The sequence below is a fragment of the Taurulus bubalis genome, assembly GCF_910589615.1.
Source record: "Taurulus bubalis genome assembly, chromosome: 9".
Lineage (NCBI taxonomy): Eukaryota > Metazoa > Chordata > Actinopteri > Perciformes > Cottidae > Taurulus > Taurulus bubalis.
In genome coordinates this window covers 18,285,714-18,311,476 of record NC_136597.1, presented here as the reverse complement: position 1 = coordinate 18,311,476, position 25,763 = coordinate 18,285,714, and the positions used below count along the sequence as shown (strand labels likewise).

The 25,763-nt window shown below is 42.7% G+C and overlaps 3 protein-coding genes across 3 annotated transcripts in view; 2 read left to right on the top strand and 1 right to left on the bottom strand.

Annotated features, from left to right (window-relative positions):
- The window catches only part of LOC306741103 (dual oxidase maturation factor 1-like), a gene marked incomplete at both ends in the record, with an annotated part of 18,753 nt that extends 17,376 nt beyond the window's left edge, over positions 1-1,377 (top strand). The window contains 1 exon segment of the mRNA XM_079223356.1: positions 1,196-1,377. Coding sequence (XP_079079482.1) covers positions 1,196-1,377 — 182 coding nt within the window.
- Positions 1,378-3,089: 1,712 nt separating this feature from the next.
- LOC306741462 (dual oxidase 2-like) lies at positions 3,090-16,477 on the bottom strand (the record flags this gene model as incomplete). Its single annotated transcript, XM_079223752.1, has 33 exons — positions 3,090-3,212; positions 3,306-3,434; positions 4,225-4,380; positions 4,493-4,651; positions 4,744-4,976; positions 5,134-5,287; positions 5,396-5,523; positions 5,621-5,670; positions 5,764-5,863; positions 5,954-6,184; positions 6,293-6,471; positions 7,109-7,150; positions 7,319-7,388; positions 7,480-7,655; positions 7,744-7,837; positions 8,334-8,559; positions 8,787-8,972; positions 9,193-9,395; positions 9,802-9,911; positions 10,009-10,150; positions 10,295-10,413; positions 10,538-10,713; positions 10,788-10,960; positions 11,151-11,256; positions 11,583-11,673; positions 11,849-11,942; positions 12,323-12,386; positions 12,737-12,903; positions 15,147-15,348; positions 15,490-15,677; positions 16,021-16,176; positions 16,245-16,328; positions 16,411-16,477. 33 exons carry the CDS (start codon positions 16,475-16,477, stop codon positions 3,090-3,092), a joined length of 4,578 nt encoding a protein of 1,525 aa, XP_079079878.1.
- A 5,288-nt stretch (positions 16,478-21,765) lies between these two features.
- Positions 21,766-25,508, top strand: LOC306741102 (dual oxidase maturation factor 2-like; the record flags this gene model as incomplete). Its single annotated transcript, XM_079223355.1, is given in 11 exon segments — positions 21,766-21,797; positions 21,799-21,932; positions 22,326-22,331; positions 22,334-22,491; positions 22,603-22,660; positions 22,755-22,889; positions 23,072-23,279; positions 23,373-23,587; positions 23,680-23,846; positions 23,848-23,865; positions 25,497-25,508. Coding segments are annotated over 11 exon segments (1,143 nt in total).
- Positions 25,509-25,763: the final 255 nt, after the last annotated feature.

Sequence of the window (25,763 nt, the reverse complement as noted above, 5' to 3'; positions counted from 1 at the left end):
ATAGGCTCAGAAATAGATATAAATAAAAAAGGAGTCCATGAGGATTTTCACATGCAGCGCAGCAAGAGAGATAGAGAGGGAGAAAGTGAGAGACTTACGTGAATGAGACTGCAATTGTTTTTAGCTGTTTTGTAACTCTTCCAATTGTAATCTAAAAAATGTAAGGGGGTCTGACTTGCACTGGCATGCTTGGTGTTCAGGTGGCGGCGCAAATAAGAGGCTTCAGACGGCTGTTAGCCAGAACCTCACTGCACAACACGCACTGTGGCTTCGGGCAATCTGCATTGCCAATCCAAGTGAAGCCCAGACCCAGATAATTGTCATCATATTTCCTCTTTTTTTCCCAGTCTGATGCTCACTCTCGTCTCCTCTTTCTTTCTCCGACTAAATTGTACATGATGACTGAAGAAAGAAGTAAAGTCAAGTGTAGAGTGCAAGTTAAGACATATATACTGTACAAGACAAATGTTTAAAGTAAAACTAAAGATAAATGAACAAGGAAAAAAGATGTAAAGAGTACATTAGTAAAAGTTAAGTACAAGAAACAGACCTGTAAAAGTTACAAATGTTATGTTAAAGAGTATGTTATGTTACATAATGTTAAAGAATATGTAAAGAATAAATACATACGAGTATGTAAAGAGCATTAAATGTACAAAGTAAAACAATGTAAATACTGTACATGACAAGATGCATGGTTCATTAAACATCTCAATGTGTACTGTTGCTGAATGGTTGCTGTTGGTATGTTCAACATGATGAATGGGGCATTTTTGTGCCTGGGCTATTGAGGGAAGTTTGTGAAAATTGCTAGCCTATTTGGTATTAACTGGTAACCATGAAATGCCTCAATTCAGTCCAGAAGAGCAGGTACCTGTTGGGTATGTGGAGAGTGTTTCTATGTCTAAAAATTTCGCTGCTTCACTCATCTGGGCTAAGCCCCATATGTGTCAAAATCCTAGAGACGCCCCTGTCGGTGGCCCAGCCGATCTCGGGCCCTCATCTCCAGTCGGCGGTTGAGCCAATTCATGCTCCACTCTTCCAGGCGGCGGTCCAGTCAATTCCTGCTCCATGCCCCCATCTTGACGACCGGCTTCTTAGGGACATGATGGAGTCCCTCCGAGCCCTGTTCCCAAGCAGGGCCCCGGCTCCCCCTGTTCTGTCGGCGTCCCCTGTACCTGCTGCTGCCTCACAGCCTCCCTCGACACCGGGCCCAGTTCCTGTCCCCAGAGTCCGGCTCCCCAGAGTCCGGCTCACGCCGACACCGGTTTCCCCACCGGCGCCCCGATCTGCATCTGGGTCCTGTTCCCCTTCGGAGCCCCCAGCTCGCTCTACGGAGCCCCCGGCCCTTCCCCCAGAGTGCATCCTCCCGCCTGATGGCCGTGCTCCAGCCCGCCCCCCGGACTGCTTCCGGCCAGGCACCCGGACTGGTTCTGCTGTGCCCCAGGTGCCCCCTCCGGCTCCCCTCCACCCACCCTATGTGGCCCAGTCTTGGTGGGATGTCTGGGATCCGTCCCGGGGTGGGGGGGGTGGGGGGGTAGTACTGTCATGCCCAGATCTTCTGGGTAGTTCTGTGTTCACTGTCTGTGTGTTGTCTGTCACTCACCTTGTCTCTCGTTCCAGACTCCTCCCTCCTTGTGTGCCGCCCTCCTGTGTGATTGCAAGTCCCGCCCTCATTGGTTCTACCTGTGTCTCGTTCCCCTGTGTATTTAGTCTGTCAACTCCCTGTCCTGTGCGAGTTTGTCTTTTGACGTTCTGTGTGTATACTGAGTAAAGACTTGCTCTTTCGAATCAAACTGTCTTGTCTGCTTGTGAGTCCAGCCACCTAACAAATACAGGATTGAAATGTTACTCACCACCTACAAAGCCCTAAACAACCTGGCCCCTCCCTACCTTTCAGACCTTAACAGTTGTGAAAACTGCTGCCTCTGCAACTTCTGAAGTGATTTCATGAGCTACTTTAAATCACATTTAAATGTATTTAATGATTGATCTATTAAAATACCTAGTTTTTTCAAATGGACAAGAGGACTGAAGAAACCTAATTTTGTTATCCAAGCCTAGTACCCATGATTAAGCTTTTGTGGTTAATCAGCATAAACTATGTAAGGCAGAAGCCGTGTCTGCCTTTTTAAATTGTAATTTCTGGACCACGGTGGCCACCACAGACTGGTTGAACTGGGCTGCCAGGTGTCTGTGTTCCTGGAAAAAGCTCCCATTGCTCCGATTGAAACTACCCTGAGTAAATAGTAAAGAACAAAAATGGCACAGCTTGCAATTCTTGTAATTTATTTATTTATTTAATGGGGACACTCCCTGGGGCAACAAGAGGTTCATTGTCTCACTGTTTTTTTACTGATAGCACTTCAACTTGTGCGTGTGTGTTATCTCCTTTCTTGTAACTCTCAGACTAAATTCAAACAGAACACAACTACCTCTGTGACCGAGTAAGCTTGTTGCTTTTATTATTATGAAATTTCACTAGGCCTCTATGATATCGACTCAGTTCCTTAAATCTCTGCATACACCCTCCATACCTTATCGTGACTGTATTTGATAAGCAAACGTGTACAGCCCATTTTTTTGTGACTGTGCACGAGTAGCACCCAATTTATTGTGCAAATAAGTCCAGTAAGTCCACTGTGAAAAATACAGTTGGTCAGAGAATGATGGCCTTGAGCTTTAACTCATGAATAATAACTCATAAATTCATGTGGCACCATAGAAAGTATTCATCCCTGTGGAAAATCACCACATTTACTTTAGTATTCTTGTTTTGGGTAGAGGAGCTGTCTGGCTTATTACTCAACCAACAAATCAAATGTAGGAGTTTGCATTAATTCAAGTGTAAAAGAAAAAATCTCATCCATGACTGATTGAAATGAATGTGTAACAATAATATTCATGAAGAGAATATAGATGTAAAGAAGACACATTTGATCGGTAGACATTACATTAAATCAAAACTTCCTACATTGGCTCTGTGATGGTGTGATTTTGTCATTAACTGCTGTAGTAACTTGTATTCTCCATTGTAAAGTGTCTCATCTTTCGTTCTGCAACCATGTAGTCCAATGCCAAGAGGCAAGTCAGAAGTTCTCATAGTGATGTATAAAATGGGCCTGGTCCCTCTTGTTCATCTTCTGGCAAGCTTTCTCCACACTCATGGTCAGTCCAGGTGGTCCACAGCTGAATACACCCATTTTCCCTACCTACACAGAGTAATACAAGGTGAAAAGTATGCTGATTTATTGGGCAATGTTTCAGACAAACAAGAGGTAGGTGAAGATAGATGAAGAACTGACCTCGGGGTGAATTTCCTGCAGTGAGCTGAGAAAGGACACCAGAGGCGGCCGGCCGAAGTGAGTGACGGAGCGCAGGCCGGTAAAGAGACTGCGGCTCGACACCTTCTGAAAGTGGCGCTCACACACGTACTGTCGAAAGACAAGGGTGAGGGATCAGTGGTGGATTTCATTACTATTGGAAGAACAGTTTGAGAAAATATGTTATTTGCTTTCTTCCCGAGGGTTTTATAAGAAGATTAGTGACACTCTGCTAAATATGAAGTTACAGCCAGCAGCCGGTTAAGCTTAGCTTCTCATTAAGACTAGAAAGAGTGGAACAAGTTATATTTTGTTTTTAATCTGTAAAAACATTAGGTTTTATGTGGCATTATCATTCATATGTATGCAACAATTTCTTTTAGAGCTCTTAGGCAGATTTAGTTATCTTTGGTGGAGCCAGGCTAGCGGTATCTTCCCGTTTCCAGTCTCCATGCTAAGCAACTGCTGGCTGTAGCTTCATATTTATCGTACATTTGAGAGTGGTATCAATCCTCTCATCTAACTCCCAGCTATAAAGAGAAGGTACTTAATTCCCCAAATTGAACTAATACTGAAATAAAGCAGTTATTTGGAAGTATTGTTCTGTGGAATTATTACAAATTTTTTTTAGAGCTAGTAGGCAGATTTGTTTGTCTTTGGCGGAGCCAGGCTAGCTGTTTCTTCATGTTTCCAGTCTTCACGCTAAGCTAACCAACTGCTGGCTATAGCTTCATAATTATCATTATATTTGAGAGTGAGAACAATCCTCTCATCTAACTCCCAGCTATAAAGACAAGGTACTTATTTCCCAAAATATTGAACTATTACTGAAATAAAGCACTTATTTGGAAGTAAACATTCAAATGAATTGTTATGTGGAATTATTACACTTGGATCTCACCAGCATGGTGGTGCGGAGGTCGAACTTTTCAGCCACCTGCGTGATGTAGGTGTGGACTGAGATCAGCTCCTGGGTGTCCATCTCCTCCACCTCCCTGATGATGTCGGACACCCACTCAAACTGGCGCTGTGTTCGTGTCACCCAGATGAAATACACCTTCAAACAACCAGGGAATGTTCGAGAGAGAAAGAGTGAGCTTCTTGTACAAATCAATAATGCCTCGGGGATAGATTCAAGACAACATGTATTGTCGGTTTTTAAGAGTTACCTTTTTACACTGAATCTTGGACTTGATGGAGGACTTGAACACCAGGTCTTTTAGGATGGAGGTGAATGGGGTGACTCCAATTCCTCCTCCCACCAGAACAGACACCTCAAAGTCAATCCACTCCTGATGACCCTCACCAAAGGGACCATCCAAATACAGCTTAGGATAAAATACAATATAAATATCATAAAAACACAAAGAATGGAGAACAATATTACACTATTTACACACTAAATAATGCTTTAACCTGCCTTTGGATAGGCTCTGAGCTCGAGCAGGCTTTCTTCGGCGTAGAGGTCTCTGAGCTGGCTGGTCCAGGGCCCCACAGCTCGGATGTGCAGGCTCAGCGTCTCTTCGTGCGGGGCTGATGTCAGTGTGAAAGGGTGGTACTCATCTGTGTCCAACATCAGGCATGCGATTCGAACCCACTGGCCTGAACGATACACGAAGCCCTGTGGTCGCTTGAACTCCAGATGTGTCACACCTACAGGTGGGAAAGCCAAGGGTGTGAACTCGAATGCACAATGCACGCAATCATTACCCGATTTCACTAAAGATAATGAAAAAGTGACAGTTAGCGAAGACTAAAATCAAGGAGAGACACAGAACAAGACATTTTGAAGATTTTCCAGAAGATTCACCTGAAGGCAGCAGTTTAGCTCTGAGCACCGGGATCTCCAGTTTCTTTCTGCTCAAGCTGATCAGTTTGTCCAGCAGAAAAAGCAGCGCAGGTGGAATTAGGTAGATGTAGAAACGGGGCTCTTGGAGCAGGGCGAAGCTGCCATGAACAACTGTCTGTTGACAAAGCCAGCATCACATTATTCGTAAAAACTGCCTCTCATGATGGAAGCCAGCTGACTGCAGAGAGCATTTGGGGTACTTTAAAGTCTGAAAAGTACTTACTAGAATGTATACAACAATGTAGAAGTAATGTGTGATCCAAAAACCACGAAAGCTGATGCGACGGAAATAGTGTGAGGCAAAAACATACATGAATGCTAAAGTAAAAAGCAGCAATACACCAGTCATTCCTAGGAAAAGGACAAAGAGCAAAAAACAGGATTAAAGCATAATATAACAAGCACTCCATGTACCACTGGAGGTCATACAAACTGTTTCCTATAATACCTGGAACGGTTTGAAAGAACCACCACGACCACTTCAGAGGAAGTTCAGACCTAACATGAAACAAACAGTGGGAATCAGCACACAGAACTCTCCACAAAGTGTACAAATAGCTGCTATAGTCAGGCAGATATATCAAACAATACCCGTTGTTGGAAAAGACTTTGGGGAACAGACAAGACAGGATGCTGAGGTTGCTGACGGAGAAGATGTAGATGTTGCACACATGGCCCAAACTATGAACAACTACAGTTGGAACAGAAATAGAAGGTAGCCCACACAAATAAACATGTGAAGACCATCACTCTCGGCTTTCATCTCCTCCGGGCTACCAACCTGAAAGAAGGATGGCGGTCATAGCCATGAAGCGGTGGAAATCAATGGCTGCGTCGAAGGGGATGTAGCGGTTGAGGAATGTCTCCCGGCACAGTGTGATGAGGTTGCGACACACAGTGAGGAGCATGTAGGGAAACAGGAAGGAGATGGAGGCGGCCGAGCCACGGGCGAAAAGGATGCCCACCAGTGAAGTCTGGGGGATGCCTGTCGCATTGGCCTCCAAACTGTAGTCTGAAAACATATTTTCGTTGGGTCAGAAAAGAAAGGTATGATGCTGTGAGACAAAAGACTATAACATAGTGAGGAAGCTGAACAAGGAGAGGAATGATTTCTACTCACAGTAACATCTTTCGAGTGCCACGCCGGCTGCGATGCCGTACACGATGGTGAAGCAGACGATATGACGGCGATAATTCTCAATGAAACGTTTGAAGTGTTGGATCTTTTGTTGGATTGGGTTCCTTATGTACTGCTTACGCTTGGGCCTCACATAGACATTCGGAGTGTTGACACCCGACCTGAAAATATTAAACACTATCATCCATTTTTACTCAGAGGATACTCTTGTCCTCATTTAGCTCTTGTGATAATTTTTAGGCCACCCAACCAGAGGGGAAGTAGGGTGTGGTGAGTTAACTTTCTACTGTAGTTGGAGGGACTCAAGAGCAGTTGCATCAAAGAAAGAAACATGCACTTTATTAATCCCCTTGGGGAAATTCTTCTCTGCATTTGACCCATCCCTGGATAGGGAGCAGTGGGCAGCCCTGTGAGGCGCCCGGGGAGCAGTTAAGGATTCAGTGTCTTGCTCAGGGACACTTCGACATGTGAGCTATGGGGGGGACTGGGGATCGAGCCGGCTACCTTGTGGTTACGGGACGACCACCCTGAGCTATAGCTGTCAAATGTGCAACTTCATACATTTTGGTAAACCACAGGCTGCCATGGTCTTCCATTCAACCACAGCTTCCTCAATAAATAATAACGACAGAAATACTTTTGATTTTACTCGGGTGAGAGGGGGGGTAGTTTTCAGTAGATACTTAATTTCAGAATTTCTAATATGTTTAACTTCTCTATGGGGAATTGCTTTTGTGGTCATCTTACATTTCCCCTCTAGTCATTTTGCAGGATCAGAAAAATCGAAAAAGAACAAACCTATTCCGTCTGCGCATCTCCAATCCATCTGTCTGGTTGCTGCTGCAGCAAAGAAAGAAAAGATTGTAAGCTGGGATATAATATTTACTTGGGATCTATAAATGAAATGAGGAAGTGACAAAGCTACAGCGGATCATTGTTTTTATCCTCAGGGACAAGCACCAGCTTGGCTCTGGATGAGTGATCACAGCCTGTGTCCTGTTCTCTGACCGGTTTCTTGGACCAATAAAGGACACTCTATGCTCTCTACTCATCCGCTTCTTCCCCCGTTTCTCCATCCCTGCACACAGCAGACACATTCATTTCATCAGATGAGGCCAGAGAAATGAGGACTTTACAGAAAAGAGCTTCTTGACAAGACTTTCTCCAACCTTTGACATTGAGTTGGGCAAACTGCAGCTCCTCATCGTGGTCCCGCAGGAGGAAATGGAAGTCCTCCCATGTGATTTTCTCCTTGTCATCAAAGCCTGCTGCCTGCATCATTGCCTTGATGCCGTCCTCTGCCTGGCTCTTTGACAGAGTACCATTTGAGATTTCAATGAAAGACCTGCAGCACAAAAGGCCAAAGATGAAGCATCAGACAGAAAAAAGAACTTGGTGCAGTCATGAAAAAAAAGAGAAAATATTGATCAAACCTGAGCATCCTGGCAAACTCCTCTTTTGATAAGAAACCAGTTCCGCCAATGTCATTCATGGAGAACAGCAGTTTAGATTTTTCCTCAGGAGACCCTGAATAAATACAAACATCGTTAATGACATAATGTAGGACGAGATTGATCCTGACATCAACCTTTTTATCTGACATTCAGACAATATCTGACATTGCCCACTCCTGTCTAGAGCTACATTACATCAATCTGTAAAACCTCCACTTTACCTCACTTGAATCATTGAATTGTTCAACTGATTTCATAATGTGTTCCGTTACAGTAGATCATCCACTAGAAAGTTTCAAATGTTGTAAATGCCGTTTAATAAATTCATAAATTGTTATGATTTTCTAATATAAAAATGTCTGCTAAAATGTCCAGCTAGTCACGGAAAGAAATCGTCATTGAAAATATATGAGCATCAGTTTTGTTCTTTTTAAACGAGTGCTGAAAAAATAAATGATTCACTCCATCCATCTGGAATAAAAATCAAATTTAAATGTACATGTTTTGCACGGTTTAGATAGCAGCACACCTAGATACACAACACAGCCCTTTGGAGTCCTGCATTTTACCTTTCATAAAGATAACCATCACATCAAGGAACTCTTGGAAGGAGAGGTAACCGTTTCCATCTTTATCAGCGAGCGTGAACATGGAGTCTACAAATAAGGAGTCGGGCTTGATGCCGAGCGCATCAGCAAACTCAGCCGCTGTCAGCTCACACTGGAGAACCTCTCTGGCTTTCTTGCGGGAAACGCCACTCATGTCCCCAGCGTCACACTTCTCTATTTCCAAGACCTTTGAACCAGAGGGTATGTCATTAGTAATATCACGACGTTAACTGAGGTTACTGTTTGTCCATCACAGATGAGGTCACCATCAAGACCAACAATTAGTTATTTTGGCTGGAGGTCGGACCGAATTTTGACCTCAAACAAGGTTTGACGACATGATGTGGCCGAGCTTAATCTGCTGCCGCTGTAACAGAGCGGAGGATGAGGTAAACATCCAGAGGCTGATGGTACCTTAGAGAAAGCGTGTCGAATGAAAGTTTCCACAATCTGAGCCCTCTGCTCTTTGGTTAAAGCCTCCTTCAGCAGTTCCCTCTCTCTCGTCTCCTTCACTCTAATCTCCTGCACGAGGTCCGTCTCCTCCGGGCACAGATACTTGACAAACGCTGCACGTTTGCTCTCGTCATCAAAAAACAGCACCTGGATGTGCAGACAGGAGAAGAAAAACAGGACTGGAGTGAGATAAAGGTGACCGCATAATCGATTGAATGAGTTGCAAAATAATGTCACTAAAGAGAGAAAGCATTGGATGAATATGCTGAGACAAAATGCAACAGTAAAAATAAAACACTTTCCCCCCACAACTTTAATGACATTGAAGCTTTTTCTGTACCTAAAGGTGTAAATCCCAGCTGCTCACCAGGTCGTACTCTTTTGATACTTTGAGCATTAGAGATTTCTGGTGCTTGTCGTTGGAGAGATGGATGTCTAGGTAGTCCTGGTTGCCCAGATTGAGGCAGCGGTGAGGGGTTCCAGATCTGTCAAAGAGCTGCAGCTTTCTCCTCTCATCGAGCTCCACGCTGACGGGATGCAGAGGTTTTTTATGGCCCTGCCACTCATGGGCTGGAAAGCAAAAGTAGAATGGTGCAAGACATGATTCTGGATGATGATGAGGACTGCAGGTGTAAAATAACACAATGACCAGTTTGGTTTTACTATTGCATTTGAATAATGGATTATCAGTTTTTGTAGTGTTTATAGGTTGTGTTCTGTATCTGACGGGATATATAATTCATTAAAGGTCCTAAATGCATATAATCAGCTCAGTTTTATAATTGTGTTGATATCATGTGACATACATACTGGCTGCTGCAGGCCAGCGCTGCAGTAAATCATAGCTGGTGATGGTCAGCTGACGTTTAGTAGTAATTGACATTGAGTCAGTTGTAAAACCTTACAATGTAAATATATATGTTTTTACAAACATTGGATACTATTAGTATTTTTTAAATCCCCCTGGATTACGTACCCGTTATTCGCACAGCTGGCTCCTCTGGTCTGTCACCAGTTTGTCTTCTTCTCTGGAACTTCCTGTACCTGTATTTGCGGAGATACGCCACCATGCAGGCCACCAGAAAACTAACTGGAAGTAGAATAATCCAATTGGATTATCATTTTCCTCAACTAAACCGGTAAAATTAGAATTATTGCTGTGCAGAAGATGGATTTGTGATACTGACCGACAGGAAAGAAGAACAGAATAATGATAAATATCCCAAAGCCAGCACGGCTCCCGTCAAAGTAATCAAGTTGTGTAGCATTAGTGCAGGGATGGAGCATTGATGCGTTCAACTGTGCGGGCTGAGGACAAGGGTCACCTATGGTAACAGAGAGTTTATTCATCCATCCTTTAAATATTATATCACTGATTAGAACAAAATCCTTTTTTTTAAGTGAATCGAATACACATAATTATCATATTAAATCCTAGTTTTTTTTTATAAATCAAATACACAATTTACCATCTTTCCAGAAGAACACATTATTTTGTATATCAGTGGTTTCTGCACTTGTGACTGCGATGAGAACGTCGTGAAAAGTCACATTGCGGATCAGCTCAATCTCCTCATCTGTAAATAAACTGGAAAACACCCCAAAGATCACAACTGAAGTGCGATGATCTGCATATGAGGTAAATCACATAATATTGTAGGACCAAATAGCACAATGTGTTGCTATTTTAAGTCCTTCAGAGAGGAGCTTACCCATTCTGTTTGTTCTCGAACCAGAAGCGGTCTCCGTTTCTGATGCGTTCAAACTGGTCCAAGATTATTGCGGAGAAAACTGGACCCGGACCATCAAAAGACTCCAGCAGTCCTCCGGGGAAGAGCTCCAGTTTTGAGACGTCTCTGCCGTACAGTTCTGCAAAATTGTTAAGCAACTGTTGGACAAAAGAACACACTTTAATTCACTAGTTTTATGCAGGTGGACCAATCTTTGTTTAAATATTTGTACCTGTGGGTTGGTGCTGTTGAGCTCAGGATTTATGTCTTCAAAGGTCTTGACAGGAGGAAGATCCAGAGCTTTTCTGAGCTCAGTGTAACTACGCAGGCCAAAGTCTCTTCCTCTCTGGATGGTGCTGGCCACCAAATCTGACCGAGTGAACCGCAGGGGTCCGTACATGAAGTCTGTCAAGTTGCAAATGAGATCAGAGCTCTGAATATTACTTTGTTCAAGTTATAGTGATTTTATTACAATTCCTATTAAATATTTATGATTGCTTGACTTATGTTGTACTTCTGCAACACAGACAAAATCACCACCTTGCATTTGGAAATATGTTTCTGATATATGCAATGCATGAGGATGATTAATCACCTCTTAGGTCCTCCACAACAACATTGTCTTCTCTCTCTGCAATCTGTGAAGCCATGCCCATGAGGAGGTCGTCTATGTCCTGGCTTGTCATCTTATCATCGCCTGTCTGGGAAAAGAAAAGCATTAAAACATGATGACTCATTTGAAGTCAAAAAACCACATTGTTTTACTTTTCTGCCTCTGAAGCCACAAAGATCCTGATTAAAAATCATTTTAGAGCGGTTCTCCCTCAGCACTTACAAAGTCGCCATACAAAAATTGTACTAAATGTAACTTCCTTGCCTGCTCTAATTTAAAAAAAAATGATTTTACAACTAACATGAAATACTTTGTGTCAGACAGTGGTGGGTAGACAGTTTTGGTGATGAAATCATCGTGTTTAAATGAGTACGCATGTCAATTTGAACATGCAGAAGTATGATCATAATCTACCTGACGTTTCCAAAAGCTGTTACAAAGACGCATTGCTGGTGATGAGCTGTTATCTCTGTTGACAAGCTTCCTAAAATGGCAGGTTCCGTTTCTGTAGGAAAAAGGAGTCGATGCAGTGGGTTTGATTTCTAATAATTAGTACATACTATATTTTAGATGGTGTCTGACACTGTTCACAGCAGTCCATTGATAATGCACACTCAACCAAAGCCCACTAACATTGTGAGCTTTGATTTTTCACTGTCAACTGAAAAATATAATAGTACCTCATGTAAACACCAGGTGGGGCCATAGTGATGCCAAATCGTATGGCAGCCTGAAACTCAGGAGAGACCCCTGGATCAACAAACTTCTGGTAACCTGTGTACAGAAAAAAAAAAAAAAAAACCAAGTCAAACCAATACAAGAACAAAATAACTTGCAAGCTGAAACAATCCCCATGCATGCAAACACCCTATGCCATCATCCAAAAGTTCAAACTGAGGCAACATAAGCAGAGTGAATATGAAAATGAAGATTAAATGGTCAATGATGGGCTCATCTGACCATTGTCCCTTTAACTTTCTACAGCTGCGGGTGCTTATTCAGCAGAAGAAGGAGACTCATGGTGATGCTTTGCTGACAGAGCACATATTTGTCGAACACCAACAACGGTAGCTCACCTGACCACGGCTTGTGGTCAGCAGTGCATTACTTGTTCCCCTCCACTTGTACGTACACGCACTCTGGCTGAGTCTTACCTGAGTAAGGAGGAAGCTTTTCGTCTCCAAGATATCCAGGCAGCCAGTCGTAGAGAGCAATATTCTGTGTGGAAAAACAGCAGGGATCAAAGTTATTGCAGCTTTTCTGAATCAACTCAAACTAAACATGATTATATGATGATAATATACGTATTTCCCTCCTTTTAAGGTGCGTTTCTCTTGCCATTTTGGTTTTGATATAACAAAAAACATAGTTTGATTGCAGTTAGTTACCTATTGTGTTAATATAAGCAAATGTAATTAACATGTGGGTAATGTTGCAAGACAGTTTCATTCCCAATTTCATTAATAAAATCACAACCATCCAGCATTGATACAACCTCGCTTTCCAGAGTGCAAATAAAAGCATTAGCCTGAGTGGCGGGAGGATTGCATGGAGACTTTTCCTCCTACCTGGAATGTGGCAACAACGGTCTTCCTGGCGTTTTGAAACAGCTTTTCGTCTGACCACTCTGGGTGTTCTGCATGCAGTTTGGAAGCTACATAATTGTGGTACCGAAACCAGATAATCCCCTCTGCTGCTGTGAACACGTTCTCATTGGCCCAGGCATTTCCAAACTCTGCACATGGAAGATGGCACAAATTATAGGGAATTCTGGTCCTTCATCATGCGAATCAACATCACTAACACAATAAACAGAGAAGAGGCTGTTTATTAGGGTCCGGGCGACCGACATAGTCAGTCCGAGAGGACCCTATCGTTATTGCAAGGATTATTTTTTCAGTTGACATTTTTATTTTTGTACATTGGACGTCGTTTGGGGGTATTTGCCATACTCGAAAACTCACCAAATTGTGCACGCTTGTTAGGCCTGGTGAAAATAGCCATCTGATAGTGTCAAATTTGTGTAAAAAAAAAAAAAAAAAAAGGGCATCATGATTGGAGCTGTATCGCATCATCAGGATTGGGTCAAAGGCTTTTTGATATCTCATTGTGTTTAGGAGATAATGACCAATTAACCTATAAGGGGCGTGTCTTGTTTTTCCAATACTGATAACATTAAAACTATTTGGACAAATTACTCCAAATTCGCTGTATACAGTATGTGCACATTGCATCTCCCAACATGCAATACATCTTTTGTGCGAATTAAACACTATGGGGCGATACAGTAATTCCGCCAATTTGGGATTTTTGGGCCATTTGTCATTTTTCGCCTTTTATAGCGTTTCTACTTTTATGAACTAGTCCGAGAAAATGTATGCGATAGACTTCAATTCTGTTCAAGGATGATCTCAAGACCCTTATGAGCTTAAGTTATGCGATGTGCACGACTTCGTCAAACGGCCTTGACGTGGACCCAAAGACACACCCATTTTGTGCCGTTAGCTATGTTATAGAAAGCTGTTGTAACTCCAATGTACATCACGCAATCAGCCCAAAACGGATCATGCATGGTGACGGTACAGGCAGATTTACATGACCTGGTCTACTTTTCACATAGTGAAACATGATGCATGTTCACATTGTCATGGAGCCACCTACTGGCCAAATACATTAAACAAGCTCTTGTAACTCCACTGGACTTCCTCCAATCTGCCCCAAACTTGTCATGCTTGCTAAAAGTCATGGCCTGAGGATATCGGCAAGCATTTTTTCACTCGCTAGTCAAAGCACCGCCTACTGGCCAAAGGAAATCAGCGTTCGGTGAAAAACGGCATCGGATTTACATGACAATTACACAACGTGGTCCAAGCTTCACGTAGAGACCGGATGCGCGTTGTCGAGCTTGTCGTCTAGCGCCACGTGGCGGCTGCGGGAACTGGTGAATTACCCCCAAACGTGAGGCGAGGACCCGCTCACAGCTGCTAGCAGCTTCAATTTAACATGTTTTTCATACAAACTACTGAAACATTTTCACTAGTGACACACTCCCATTACCTTTATTGACGAGTATCTGTGACCACAAATGGATTGATAATTTGGCTGTTTGTTTTTAAGGACGTGACAACAGAGCAGTGACAACATCAGAAGATCCTCCGCCTTCACCCCCACATAATAACTACACACCTTTTCCAAACACAAGCAACAAAACACTGGTTCCTCGGCAACTGTACGACATCCTCTGTGCTATAGAGAGAGGGATTTACTGCGGTGAGTGTGACAAGCCATTAACCCAATAATTAAAGAGTCATAGCTCACGTCAGGCAGGGCCTCTTTTGACTAAGCCTCTCAAGCTGCAACCCTGATCGGGGAAATAATATTTGCACGAAATTCTTGCCGCTTGAGTTCAGGTGCTTGCAGTAATGTTACTATTACCTTATGCACTGTAAAAAAAAAAAAAAAAAAACTGTTCAGGTACCTGATTGTTTATAGTTCAGCCAAACAAGCAATAAAACAAAACTCAATCTGTGCCTCCGGATAGTTTTGGATCAGATTTGCAGATCTATCATATGCAATTTCAACTAATTTGTATGTGTAATAATGACCTCACTGACATTTCTTTGAGAAAATAATCTTTGCAGGCAGATTTTTGTAAACATGGAGAGACATTGCTGTTGAGTTTGGGGCTCCAAACATTAAATGTCACGGGCTCCATTGTTTTGGGTTGAGCTCCAGCCAACATGTCTTCAATAAAGCAATCTGAACTTTATGTTTGGATGCACTTCACTCCGGGTACAGAGGAAATTATGTTGGACTGCTTCTGTGTGACTCAATGGCATAGAGTTTAATGGAAAAAAACAGCTTTATAAATGCTCCTGATGAGCTTAAACACTAGTGTCTGGTACTCAGTGGACAATCAAATTACTTATAATGCAAACAGTGTTTCAGGTCAGATCTGAAGTATATAAAATGTCTCACCAAAAAGCCCATAAGGTCCATGGTTTCCTGTTGAGGGGTCAGCGGCGCTCCACATGTGACTGTGTCCTGTGGCCTGCTTTGGCATGTTCCACTCAGGGCCCGAAGTCAAGAGCCCTCCAGAGAAGCTTCTCAGGGAGTCAGACCAGGACGTGGAGGGACCATATATGGAGCTGCCATCTATCCATGCTGTCACCAAGTTGACCTGCATGTGGCATATTTATTTTTTCTAAAATTACTGCACTTAAGGAAAAGTGGAAATGTCAGGTAAAAGTGCCTTTCAGTGCTGCTACAGGTCTTAATTTACTGTTCATATGTACTGTTTTTATTTAATTCAGATTGATACCTGTGTGCGAGGATTATTGGGGCTCTGGCCCGACTCTTTGTCCCACGGTCCTCTCTGGAAGGGCAGCAGGACTTTTCCAGTGGCATTGGGGTCAAAGTAAGGGTCACCTTTTGGGACTGGGATGTTCATGAACTCAGGTGGACACCCAGGACTTCTTGAGTCAAACATTTCAAAAGAAACATGATAACCTGGGAAGTAAAAGAAGAATGAACAAACCATCAGTACAAAAAACATCTATCTGGAATCTGAGCGTTACATTTGTTAGATTTTGTTGGGCTCCGTAACAAGACCGATCAGATTAATCTTAACCTAAGAGCACTTGTCAAATAATTTAATTTGCAATATGCATTTGTAAAATGTTAAATCAAGGAGTTAGTCACTTAATATAAATGTCACATTAGTAAAAGTGAAAGTATTAAAATCTTGCACCTGCATTTCGGTAACAAAAGTTCAGCATGGGTCAATTCGGCTTTCTGATTTAATATGTTTTGATAATGCACTTCAATGCAACGCACTGCCTGGCATATTTACCAAAGAACAGAGAGAGCACGGTCTGGTTGCGTGTTGAGGGCAACCCGGAGGGGCCCCTGGCCAGCAGGTTGCTCAGTCTGCGGGGGTTTGGCTCCTGGACAGGTTGGTAGACTCCGTCCCAGTAATGCGCAGGCACGAGGCGCACAAGGCGAGAACCTGCGCGTGCACATAGTGTTGGCAGGCGGTAAACTGCTGCTGCTGCAAACTGCAAACGTGAAACTTACCGACTGCTCCGCGTTTGGGATATCCCAAACTGTTGTACCAGCCATCGAAACGAGGAACCTCCCAGGTTATTTCACAGCGGGACTCTGTTCAAGAAATGTTGACTTTAAACTGCAATTTTAGAGGTTAACCGAGTAGCTGACTGAAGTGCAGCTGTAGTGTACTTACGTTCACTGACTATGAGCACCAAGCCAACCGCTGCGCAGATACTCCAAACCCGTTTACGCAAATCCATTGATGCGAGAGATGCTCCTCAGCTCAGTCTGCAGCCGAGGAGTGAAGGACTTCTGGAAAATAAAGACAAGGTGAAGGTAACAAACATTTACTGAGTTCTATGTGTGACCACGGGCCGCGACGAGGCCCTGATCTGGTTCAAATTATACTTCGTACTGCACCTTTAACACTAGCTCAAAAGCACAAAAGAGCTTGCAGTTTAAAAGTATCCATGTGGCAGTGGAGGCTTAATTAGACCAAGGATTACCCCAAGATTATAACATTTATTATAAGAAACACTTTGGCAGTGTCACGAACCAGGCCGCACGGCCATGACAAAAGGGGGACACAGACTCAATGAGCGGTTTAACAGAATAAAAGGTTTATTTAATTTGCCAAAATTAGTACGAACCGAGTTCCCGACACCAGCCCACTGGTGCAAGTGGGAACATGCAACCCAAGGGCCTTTTAGCTCATTGCCCCTAATGAGCGCAGGTGCCTCCACTCTCCTGATGACCCTGTCTGCCACGCCCACCGCAACCCCACAGCAATCAACCAGTTCATAGGGAGCAAAAAAACTACAACAAATATATTAACATCTGAATCACCCAACTGGAGCTCTGGCCTTCAGCAGTGAGTAAGGGATGCCACAACAAAAGAAAAAAATCCTAGTGAAACCATACCAAGTAACTGGACAAGGGCGTGACTATCGGAGGAGGAGGAAGAGGAAAAAGAGGAAGCGTATGTGCCCAAACGCCAGCCAAGTCGTTGCTCAAAATTACATCAATCCTTTCCACCGGCAACGCCGGTTTCACCCCAATAGGTACTTGGAACCAAGGCACAGTCCAGACTCAGGCCCAATCTCAATCTCCACCCTTACGGACTCACGGACTTTGAGGCGTGCTCCTGCAAAGTCCTTGAGGGTTTAGGGGTGTCCCATTGTCACATCATAGAGTGCCTGAGGCTCTCTGACAGACATTTTGAGCCCTAAGGGAATTACCCACAGTTCATAGCAATGCTACGTTAAACACGCAGTTCCCAATGGAGGCATGAAGACGTAAACAAAGAGACACGTGGGTGTTCAGCCCGATAAAATACATTTACACTACAACATTACGGATTAAAGATGGAACATAAAAACACATGAAATCAGAGGAATGCAAGCAGAAAATATATATATGAATATGTTTTTTACATTCATCAAACATTTCGTTTTGACAAAACAAGTAAATAGATCATTTAAAATGACTTCTCATCTTGGGAGGAAGACGTTCAAATCAGTGAATAAAAAGTATGAATAGATATACAATTGTACACAATATTTTTGTATGTAGTCACGTGATATGTTGCAGCGAAGTGCTGTCCCATTCATATTCACACCAGTTCAAGCCCTCACAGCCTCTCACACTCAGCCACTTAGCAGCTGACGTCAGTAAATCCCTGAGGGTTCAGGGTTTGAGGGTTTAGGGGGGAGATTGAGATTGGGCCTCAGATTATGCACCGGAACAGGCAACACCCTCAACCCTATTCCTCGCATCAGAACACTATCCTGTGTATCTGTCTCATTTGAAAATGGAAAAATGGAGCTATAATATATCAAATATAAGAGTTGACAGAACCTGTATCCCTTAAAATCTTAACAGGCACCTTAACGCAGTGGCGAGCCATCAGGGCCTGCTAAACCTTCTCTGCTGGCCTAAACAGAATTACAAAGTTTAAATTTTTTATAATTTTTTTAATATATTTTTATTATAATTAAAAGTTATAGCTATTTTATAATTTAATTGTTTTTCACCAATACACTACCTGTATTATAATGTTTTCCCTATTAGCTTATTTTCTCATTGCCCAGCTCCTGTGTTGCTCTGTTGTCTGCCTTCTCTTCAGCCTTCAGACGCCTTCAGCCTGCTGTGTGGCACGGCACCGCTGCTTGTTAAGACTGCTCATCCAATCATATTTCACCTCTGTTTCTCTATGCAATTGAGAGCTGGTTAAACTATATGGAGAGGCCTGCTAGCATTATGAGTTTGGCCACAGGGCCCGCATGACCATTAACGTACGCCGTGATTAGTCAGTGGGGCAGCATGACTTCTGTCAACGAAAGAAGAGTCTAAGTTGTAGATTCTAGCTTCTACCTAGAACCTAGAATCTCAAGGTGAAGCCTGAGAAATGGACTTGCATGGCGGATTTACTGATGACGTCTTTCGCACAGAGGGTTACGGAGGGTTATGTGCATTTGGTGAGTGAAATGCTGTATTTAATGAGAATCAGAATCAGAACCAGAATCAGAAACCGTTTATTTGCCAGGAATGTTTACACAAACGAGGAATTTTTCTAGGCGGAAGGTGCATACATTAGACGAGACAAACAACAATTAATAATCAACGACAACAACAGTGCAATCAAGTATAAGATAAAGTGCTCAGACAAACAGATAACGTAAATGTAAGTGTACGTTAAAGTGACATGTGTGTTTAAGTTGAAGTGTATGTTAAGTGGCATGAGTGTTTAAATATGAAGTGTGCAGGGGAGTGATCGGTAAGAAGAAAGAAAAGAAAGAAACAAGCCACTGCGCTGTTGCTGCTGCTGGTCGAGCAGGAGTCGGTACTGTGGCCGCGCTTCTCCCTGTGCCAAGGTACCAGCAGCTGCTGGAGATGTCGCGTGTGTGTGCAGTGTCTTAGTGCCGTGGTTTTGTTGAATTGTTTTGTTATAACTAAATGTGACTGGTTGTTGATTTGAACTTAATGACGCAGCAAGGGCGAGGTTGGAGGCTTGCTCCACGGAGTGTCCGCTGTTTGCACACCAAGCCCCCAGAGCCTCATTTTCTGAGAAAAAAAAAGAAAAACGTTTTTAAAAAACGGCGCCTTAATTATCTCCGCAACCACATGGTTGGTTGTTTAACTTAATTTCAATTGCTACAATACCGTAACCCTTGTGAGAAGAGGTTTACAAACATTAATAAGTAACCGTTAATAAAGCTTCTTTTTTTTCTCATCTTAAGTGGTTAAAATAGCTCCGCAGGTCGGTCCACACCCCGTGTGACCTCCATCCGTGCCCGTAATAGTGCACACCAGTCTGCATCTGATGTGGACTACACATCACTGAAGGCCTTGGTCGATAACGTCACTACCAGTCTGTGCTATGAACCCTTCCGAAACAAAAGGCCGGTAGGACTCATCGAGGCTGCCCACCCTGCCATATTTCGCATGACGGGGGAGACTGTGGCAAGGTCACAGTCTCCCCCGCACAAGACCAGAAATACTAGCAGCCAGTGCAGAAGGTTTCACCTGTCCGTCCCCAGTATATTGCCTACTAGGCCCAAGCTTTGGGCAGTCTTGCTTCCAGTGGCCTGCCTCATGGCAGTAATGGCACATTTTTCCTCCTATTTCAGGTGCTCCCCGGGCCGCTTTACCCGCCAAACGCGCAGATGACCTACCACCACCTTCCTGCAAGCCAGACTCCCACACAGACTCACCGAGTCGGTTTTATGGATGAGTATGTACTCGAGACAGCCAATCCCGCAGCCTGGGTTGCAGTTGTAACTCCACGCTCAGTAAGATATGTGGCAACGCGACTGGGCAACAGGATATTAAAATACAGGACGTCCATCACATCCAAAAGGTTAAAACAAGTATATATCTAATATACATAGAGATACAGATGCACAATTAAAAAGGGTAACTAATTGAACTAACTAACATAAAACCATGCAAAACAAAGCCAAGCAATACAAAACAATGCAAAACAAAACTAAGCAAAACCATAAATCTAAGTAGATTAGTGACTCAAACAAAACAGCAGTGGCAGTCAGCATCTCTAGCCTGCTCACTGCACAACCCCCATCCAGAAAGCTCTACGGGGAAATGGGAATCTCTGGAGCTGGACCTAGAGTAAAAGACAAAAGGATGAAACCCACGGCAAATATGTTTCAATTTAGGACGCAAAAGTCTACACCTACCAAAGCCTGGGAATCAAAGAGAGGCCATTTCTCAAAACCAAGTACGCTAAGTACAGACTTGTGTACTTTTGGAGTTTGGACTTGGGAGTTTGGACTTGGGAATAAAAGCAGGTTTCATGCAGCTTTGATTAATCAGAAACACATTTTATTGATGCAGTTTTTCCTTGGGCGTCCAGACTCCCAAGGACGGGAGGACGCAGGACGGTCTTTCTGCAATTGGGACAGCAGCTGACCTCAGCTGTTGTTGTCATGAGTTCACTCTGATTCTTCACTGTAAAGTATTTTTACAGTCAAACAAAATATGACAACCCTGCTTTTTTTGCACTGGTTTCACAGACATACACATATTATTGTATATATATTGTGTTTATAAATATGTATTATATATATATATATATGCTTATATATTTATATATATACACATATCCTTGTATATATTTTGTGTTTATAAATATGTATGTTATACATATACTTATATATTCATATAGATACACATATAATTGTATATATAATATGTTTGTAAATATGTATTTTATATATATACCGTTATATACTTATATATAAATACATATAATTGCAAACAATTCGGTCAAAAGTAATAAGGCACCGCTAAAAGTTCAATTAAAATCTTAAGTTATAAATCTTAACCTTTCCCTCAGTCAAACTGATTTAATATGATTGTGAATAAATAATTAAATAATAAAGTTTGCTCGTTAGATCCTCAAAACCAAATTATATGTCATGTTTAATCGATACGGGGACATCGGAGCGGTCCCGCGAGTAGGACCTCAAATCGTCGGCATATCTTTTTAAGTAGGCTGATTCTTGACAAACCGACCACAGATTTGATGCTTCAACAACTAACTTCTCACTTGAAAACATCCTAAAACAACGGCAATGACTCAACAACGGTAGTATTCATAGAATGTCAACTTTTAGTTGCATTCTGGGATATTGGCTCTCTCAAGTACGCTCAAGTCTGCTCTGATGCATCCCCGGTAAAATAGGATCAAGTCAAAGAGGATCAAGTCACATCCGGGCAATTTCACCGTGCTTGGCGAGAAGCGGACTTTTGAAGTCTAATTCTACAGCTGACACCTTTTGTGATGAACACCAAAACTTTAGCTCAACTTCGATGCTGTTAACTGCAGACATTCAAATACAATGTCCTGTTTCCTGAATCCGCTAGTGTTTGATAGGAGGAGATGAAATAGTTGAGTCTTACCTACTGGGGAGGCTGGTGTGTAGTAGTGCAGTAGTAGTTGCAGTGCAGGAGCATAAGTGCAGGTGAAGGATGGTGCAATAACTAAACCAAACTAATCACAAACTGCATGAGACCTGTGTTGCCAAAAATGGGAATGGTCATTACTTCTGGATACCACCTCTTTTCCACAGTTTTCCAGTCAATGCATCCTCCTCCTTAGTGAAACAAAGGGGGCAGGGGGTATAAAAGAAGTGTATGTGCCCTCAACATTTACATTTCACTCTCCTCCTGCCGTACTCGTCTTTCAACTTTCAGGTAAGAAAGATCTTTGGGATTTTCTCTGTTTCACTGATGGGTTTCATTTGAAACTTTTATTCACATTTAGGTGCAAATGAATGATTTAAAATCAAGAGCATCTACTTGTATTACACTAACTGAGGTGGTCAAGTGGATGAACTATAATTGCATGCCTTTTGTTTATTACACAGATGCATTAATTTATTTGCAGCAAAGAGACACAGTGTCAGGGGAACATTAGGTGACATTACATGAGTCAGATATGGTTGTGCTTCATCATGTGCCATGTTACACAGCAGTAATATTCGTCCCGTACGGTATCTGCCGTAAGGAACAAGTGCTGCTATGTCTGCCTCTGGAGGAAACTGAGAGTTCTGCCACTAACACTGTCTTCTCTGTTACACTGTCTAGTCTCAGCTAAGGAGCTAAGATGACTTTCTACGATGGCATTAACCCATTCTACCCTCAACAAAGGACCTCCTTCAGCTTCAGTGGCCGCTTGCTCACCATTATTCTGGTCTTTCTTGTGCTAGCAGTCAGTCTTCTTCTCATTCTGCCAGGGATACGAGGGAAGTCGGTGAGTCCAAAGCGTCACATGAACTATTACAAACTGCAAAAACCTCAGAATTATTGTCTCCTTTTTTATTCAGTGCACCTTAAATCATTTAGCTCTTTGTGATCCTATCAGAGGCTGTTCTGGATGTGTCGAACAATTATCAGCTTGTTCATAGGAGTGGTGATAGTGGGTGAGTTTTGTATTTTTGTTATTGTCGTTGAATAAATCACAGATTTTCCTTTTCCTGCCGACGTCACTCATCACTTTGTGTCTCTTCTCGGTAGCGCTCTACTTTACAAACGACTGGGCCGGGGCCAGAATGACCACTAATGCCACCTACAAGTCTTTCAGCAACGCAGTGGTTAACGCTGACATCGGCTTGCATGTTGGACTGTATGGCATCAATGTGACACTGAAAGGTGAGTCACCATTGCTGCTGTTATGCGCAGATATGTTTACAATACACTCATACACTGGCAGCTCTAAAGCGTTGAACAACTTAGATATGTTTGCTCAGTAGTCCTGCAACTTAAACTACTTTGTGGGATATGTGTGTTTTGGGTGCATCTGTCATAAATGTGTGCCTTTTTTTCTCTCACAGGGAATCCTGTTGTACAGTTCAATGAGACCATTGACTACAATGAGATGTTCAGCTGGCATGACACTATGGAAGAAGAGTATGAGGATGCTCTGGAGAAAGGTTTACCCAACCCCATCCTGTACATCGCTGAGAAATTCACCCTGAGCAGTCCATGTGGACTCATCTTTCAGTACAGATACTCAGGACGATATGCCTCTGCAACCCTCTGGTAATGATAACTGCTAACAGTTTGATAAACTGTCAGTGTGATCAGATGAATGTTAAAAGTAGCAGACATTTACATGGCTGCATAATTTCACAGGACGGCATTTTGCTGCTGGATGCTCGCCAATATCCTCTTCTCCATGCCGGCCATTCTGTACGCCGGGTACATGATGATGGCCACCGCAGCCTTCATCTTCTTCTCCATGGCCTCCTTCTCCACGATCATGAACGCGCCGCAGTGTGTTTTCTCCATAGGAACCGACTCCTTTGAAATTGAGTACAGCCATTCATTCTGGCTGGCTCTGGCTACAGGTAGCGATGAGACACTGCACATTCATTTCATATGTTTTGAACTGTAAACAGGCCCGCAGAGCACGATTTCTACTAACTGAAATCTTTTACAGGTGTTCTGTGTGCCTTCATTGGGATTCTGGTGGTGATGTTGAACCTTCTTATACCAGAAAATATTAAAGAGGCTTTCAGTGTCGGTGTCGACAGTCATGAAGACGAGGATGTTTCTTATGGGGAGGGATACCTGAATGCAGTTTTTCTTGATGGGGTGACAATTTCCCCCAGTGACATCAAAAGCGGTAAGTGGCTTTATTCATTGTAAATTTGACTTTGATGTGCACTTATTGTTGCAAAATACACATTCAGTTCTGTGACCAATGCGGCATTAATAAGGGATGCAAGATTGAAATAAGATGAATCACAATATCATAGGCACTTTGTGTACGTGCATCCAATTCTGAGACCCTCAGAGGGAAAGAGTAGGTCAAATATTAACAACACACGACCAGAAATGAAGATACGTACCAGTTCCACAAGCTTCTCGAGGAAAGGAACGAGCTTCAGAAGCTCGTTGTCATTTCTATCCACAAACCAGCTCTCGATAGGAATTTCATTGGAAAGCTACAAAAGACAGATACTCCATGATCTAGTATCACTTTAAACACAGGAACATTATTAGACAGAGGTTTTTACTTTAAAACAATAGTTCACTGTTTGGTGTGAAGAGGTTTTACCTGATAGGCAAAGGCTTGGGGTGAGTTGTCGATTATTATCGTCTTGGAAAGATCCTGTCCGAGAATGTTTAGGTCTTTAATAGAATTTCCTTGAACAGTGCTCATGAAACAGCCTATGTCTAAAAACAGAGGTGTGAGCCCTTGATGGGCTGGGGGAGGGGAGGGGTGATAGTCCTAGGACCTGTGGGGGATGGCGTCAGGACTGCTCCATTGTCTTTCAAAGCGACAGTAGAACTCGTTCAGCTGATACGTGCATGCACACAGGTGAGCACACAGTGGACAGAGAGAGAGAGACAGAGAGTGGTGAAAAATATGTTGCATGCTTTTCCCAATGGGATTTGCTGCTTTAACCTGTCACTATTTTAAGCTATCAGCTATCACTTTTAAAGCCTAACAGTTAATGTATTTGCAGGTCAAGACCAGCAGATCAGCAACAGGCTGCAGCCTGCGGAGCTCAATAAATGCCAAAAGCCCGAAAAATACACTGCTGTGACAAAGCCTGCACACTTTGTGGTTGTTATTAAAATAAATGAACACCATGTTTACCTTTAGTCAGTATTTATCAAACTGGGGCGGTATTACACGTGGGGCGAAAGAGGAAATGCTGATTTTAAACGTTTACCGTACGCCGTTGATAGGCTACGCTTGCGCAACTCACCGATTCTTGGCATTTTGACCAAAAGCTGATCTTTATCAGATCTCCGTGAGGTCAGCTTTTCTGCTGTTGCGTCTCTCATCAGAATACAGATCTCAGTTCAACATTGAGCATCAATTGAGAGTGCCCGTATCAAATCTATAGCCTTGTTTTAAAAAGATGTGTGGAGGAAAGCAGCTCATTGCAGCCACTGATACTGATACAACTTGATGGCTCACATATCTGCACTCATTCTGTTTTGTTTTGCAAAAAAATAGCTTATTGTTTTCCACAATAAGCTATTTAGTAGTAACTAAATATTAGTAATTTTTGCACAGATGAAATTTTATTTTCTAACAAAGTGATAGCACATTTTTTGTCTGATTGAGCAATCTGGTTTACGTGAAAGTGATTGCAATGTTCTAGTGGAAACACTGACTGCTATTATAGCCACCACACCATATATGTCATGAATCCTGCACAATGATGTCCATTTAGTATTTAAGGAAGTTATATCCACCTTTTCCGCTTGTTGACTGACATGATTGTTTCTGTGTTTTAGGTGAACCTATGAAGGAGTCCTCTCAGAAGGAGTCTCTCTCAGAGAATACTTGAAGATATTTTTGCTGAATGTGTTGCAGTAGTGTCTAACTTCACACCTGTTTGAATGATCTATGTGAGCCTGTTCTGTGTTATACATGAATTAACTGTAAATAGTTGTGTATGTAAAGTTCATTGTCATGAAGTACAATATGTTAATTTGTATGGTATCCATACACTGTGTATATACACTGATCAATACAGATTATAGGTCTATCGTTGCTCTACT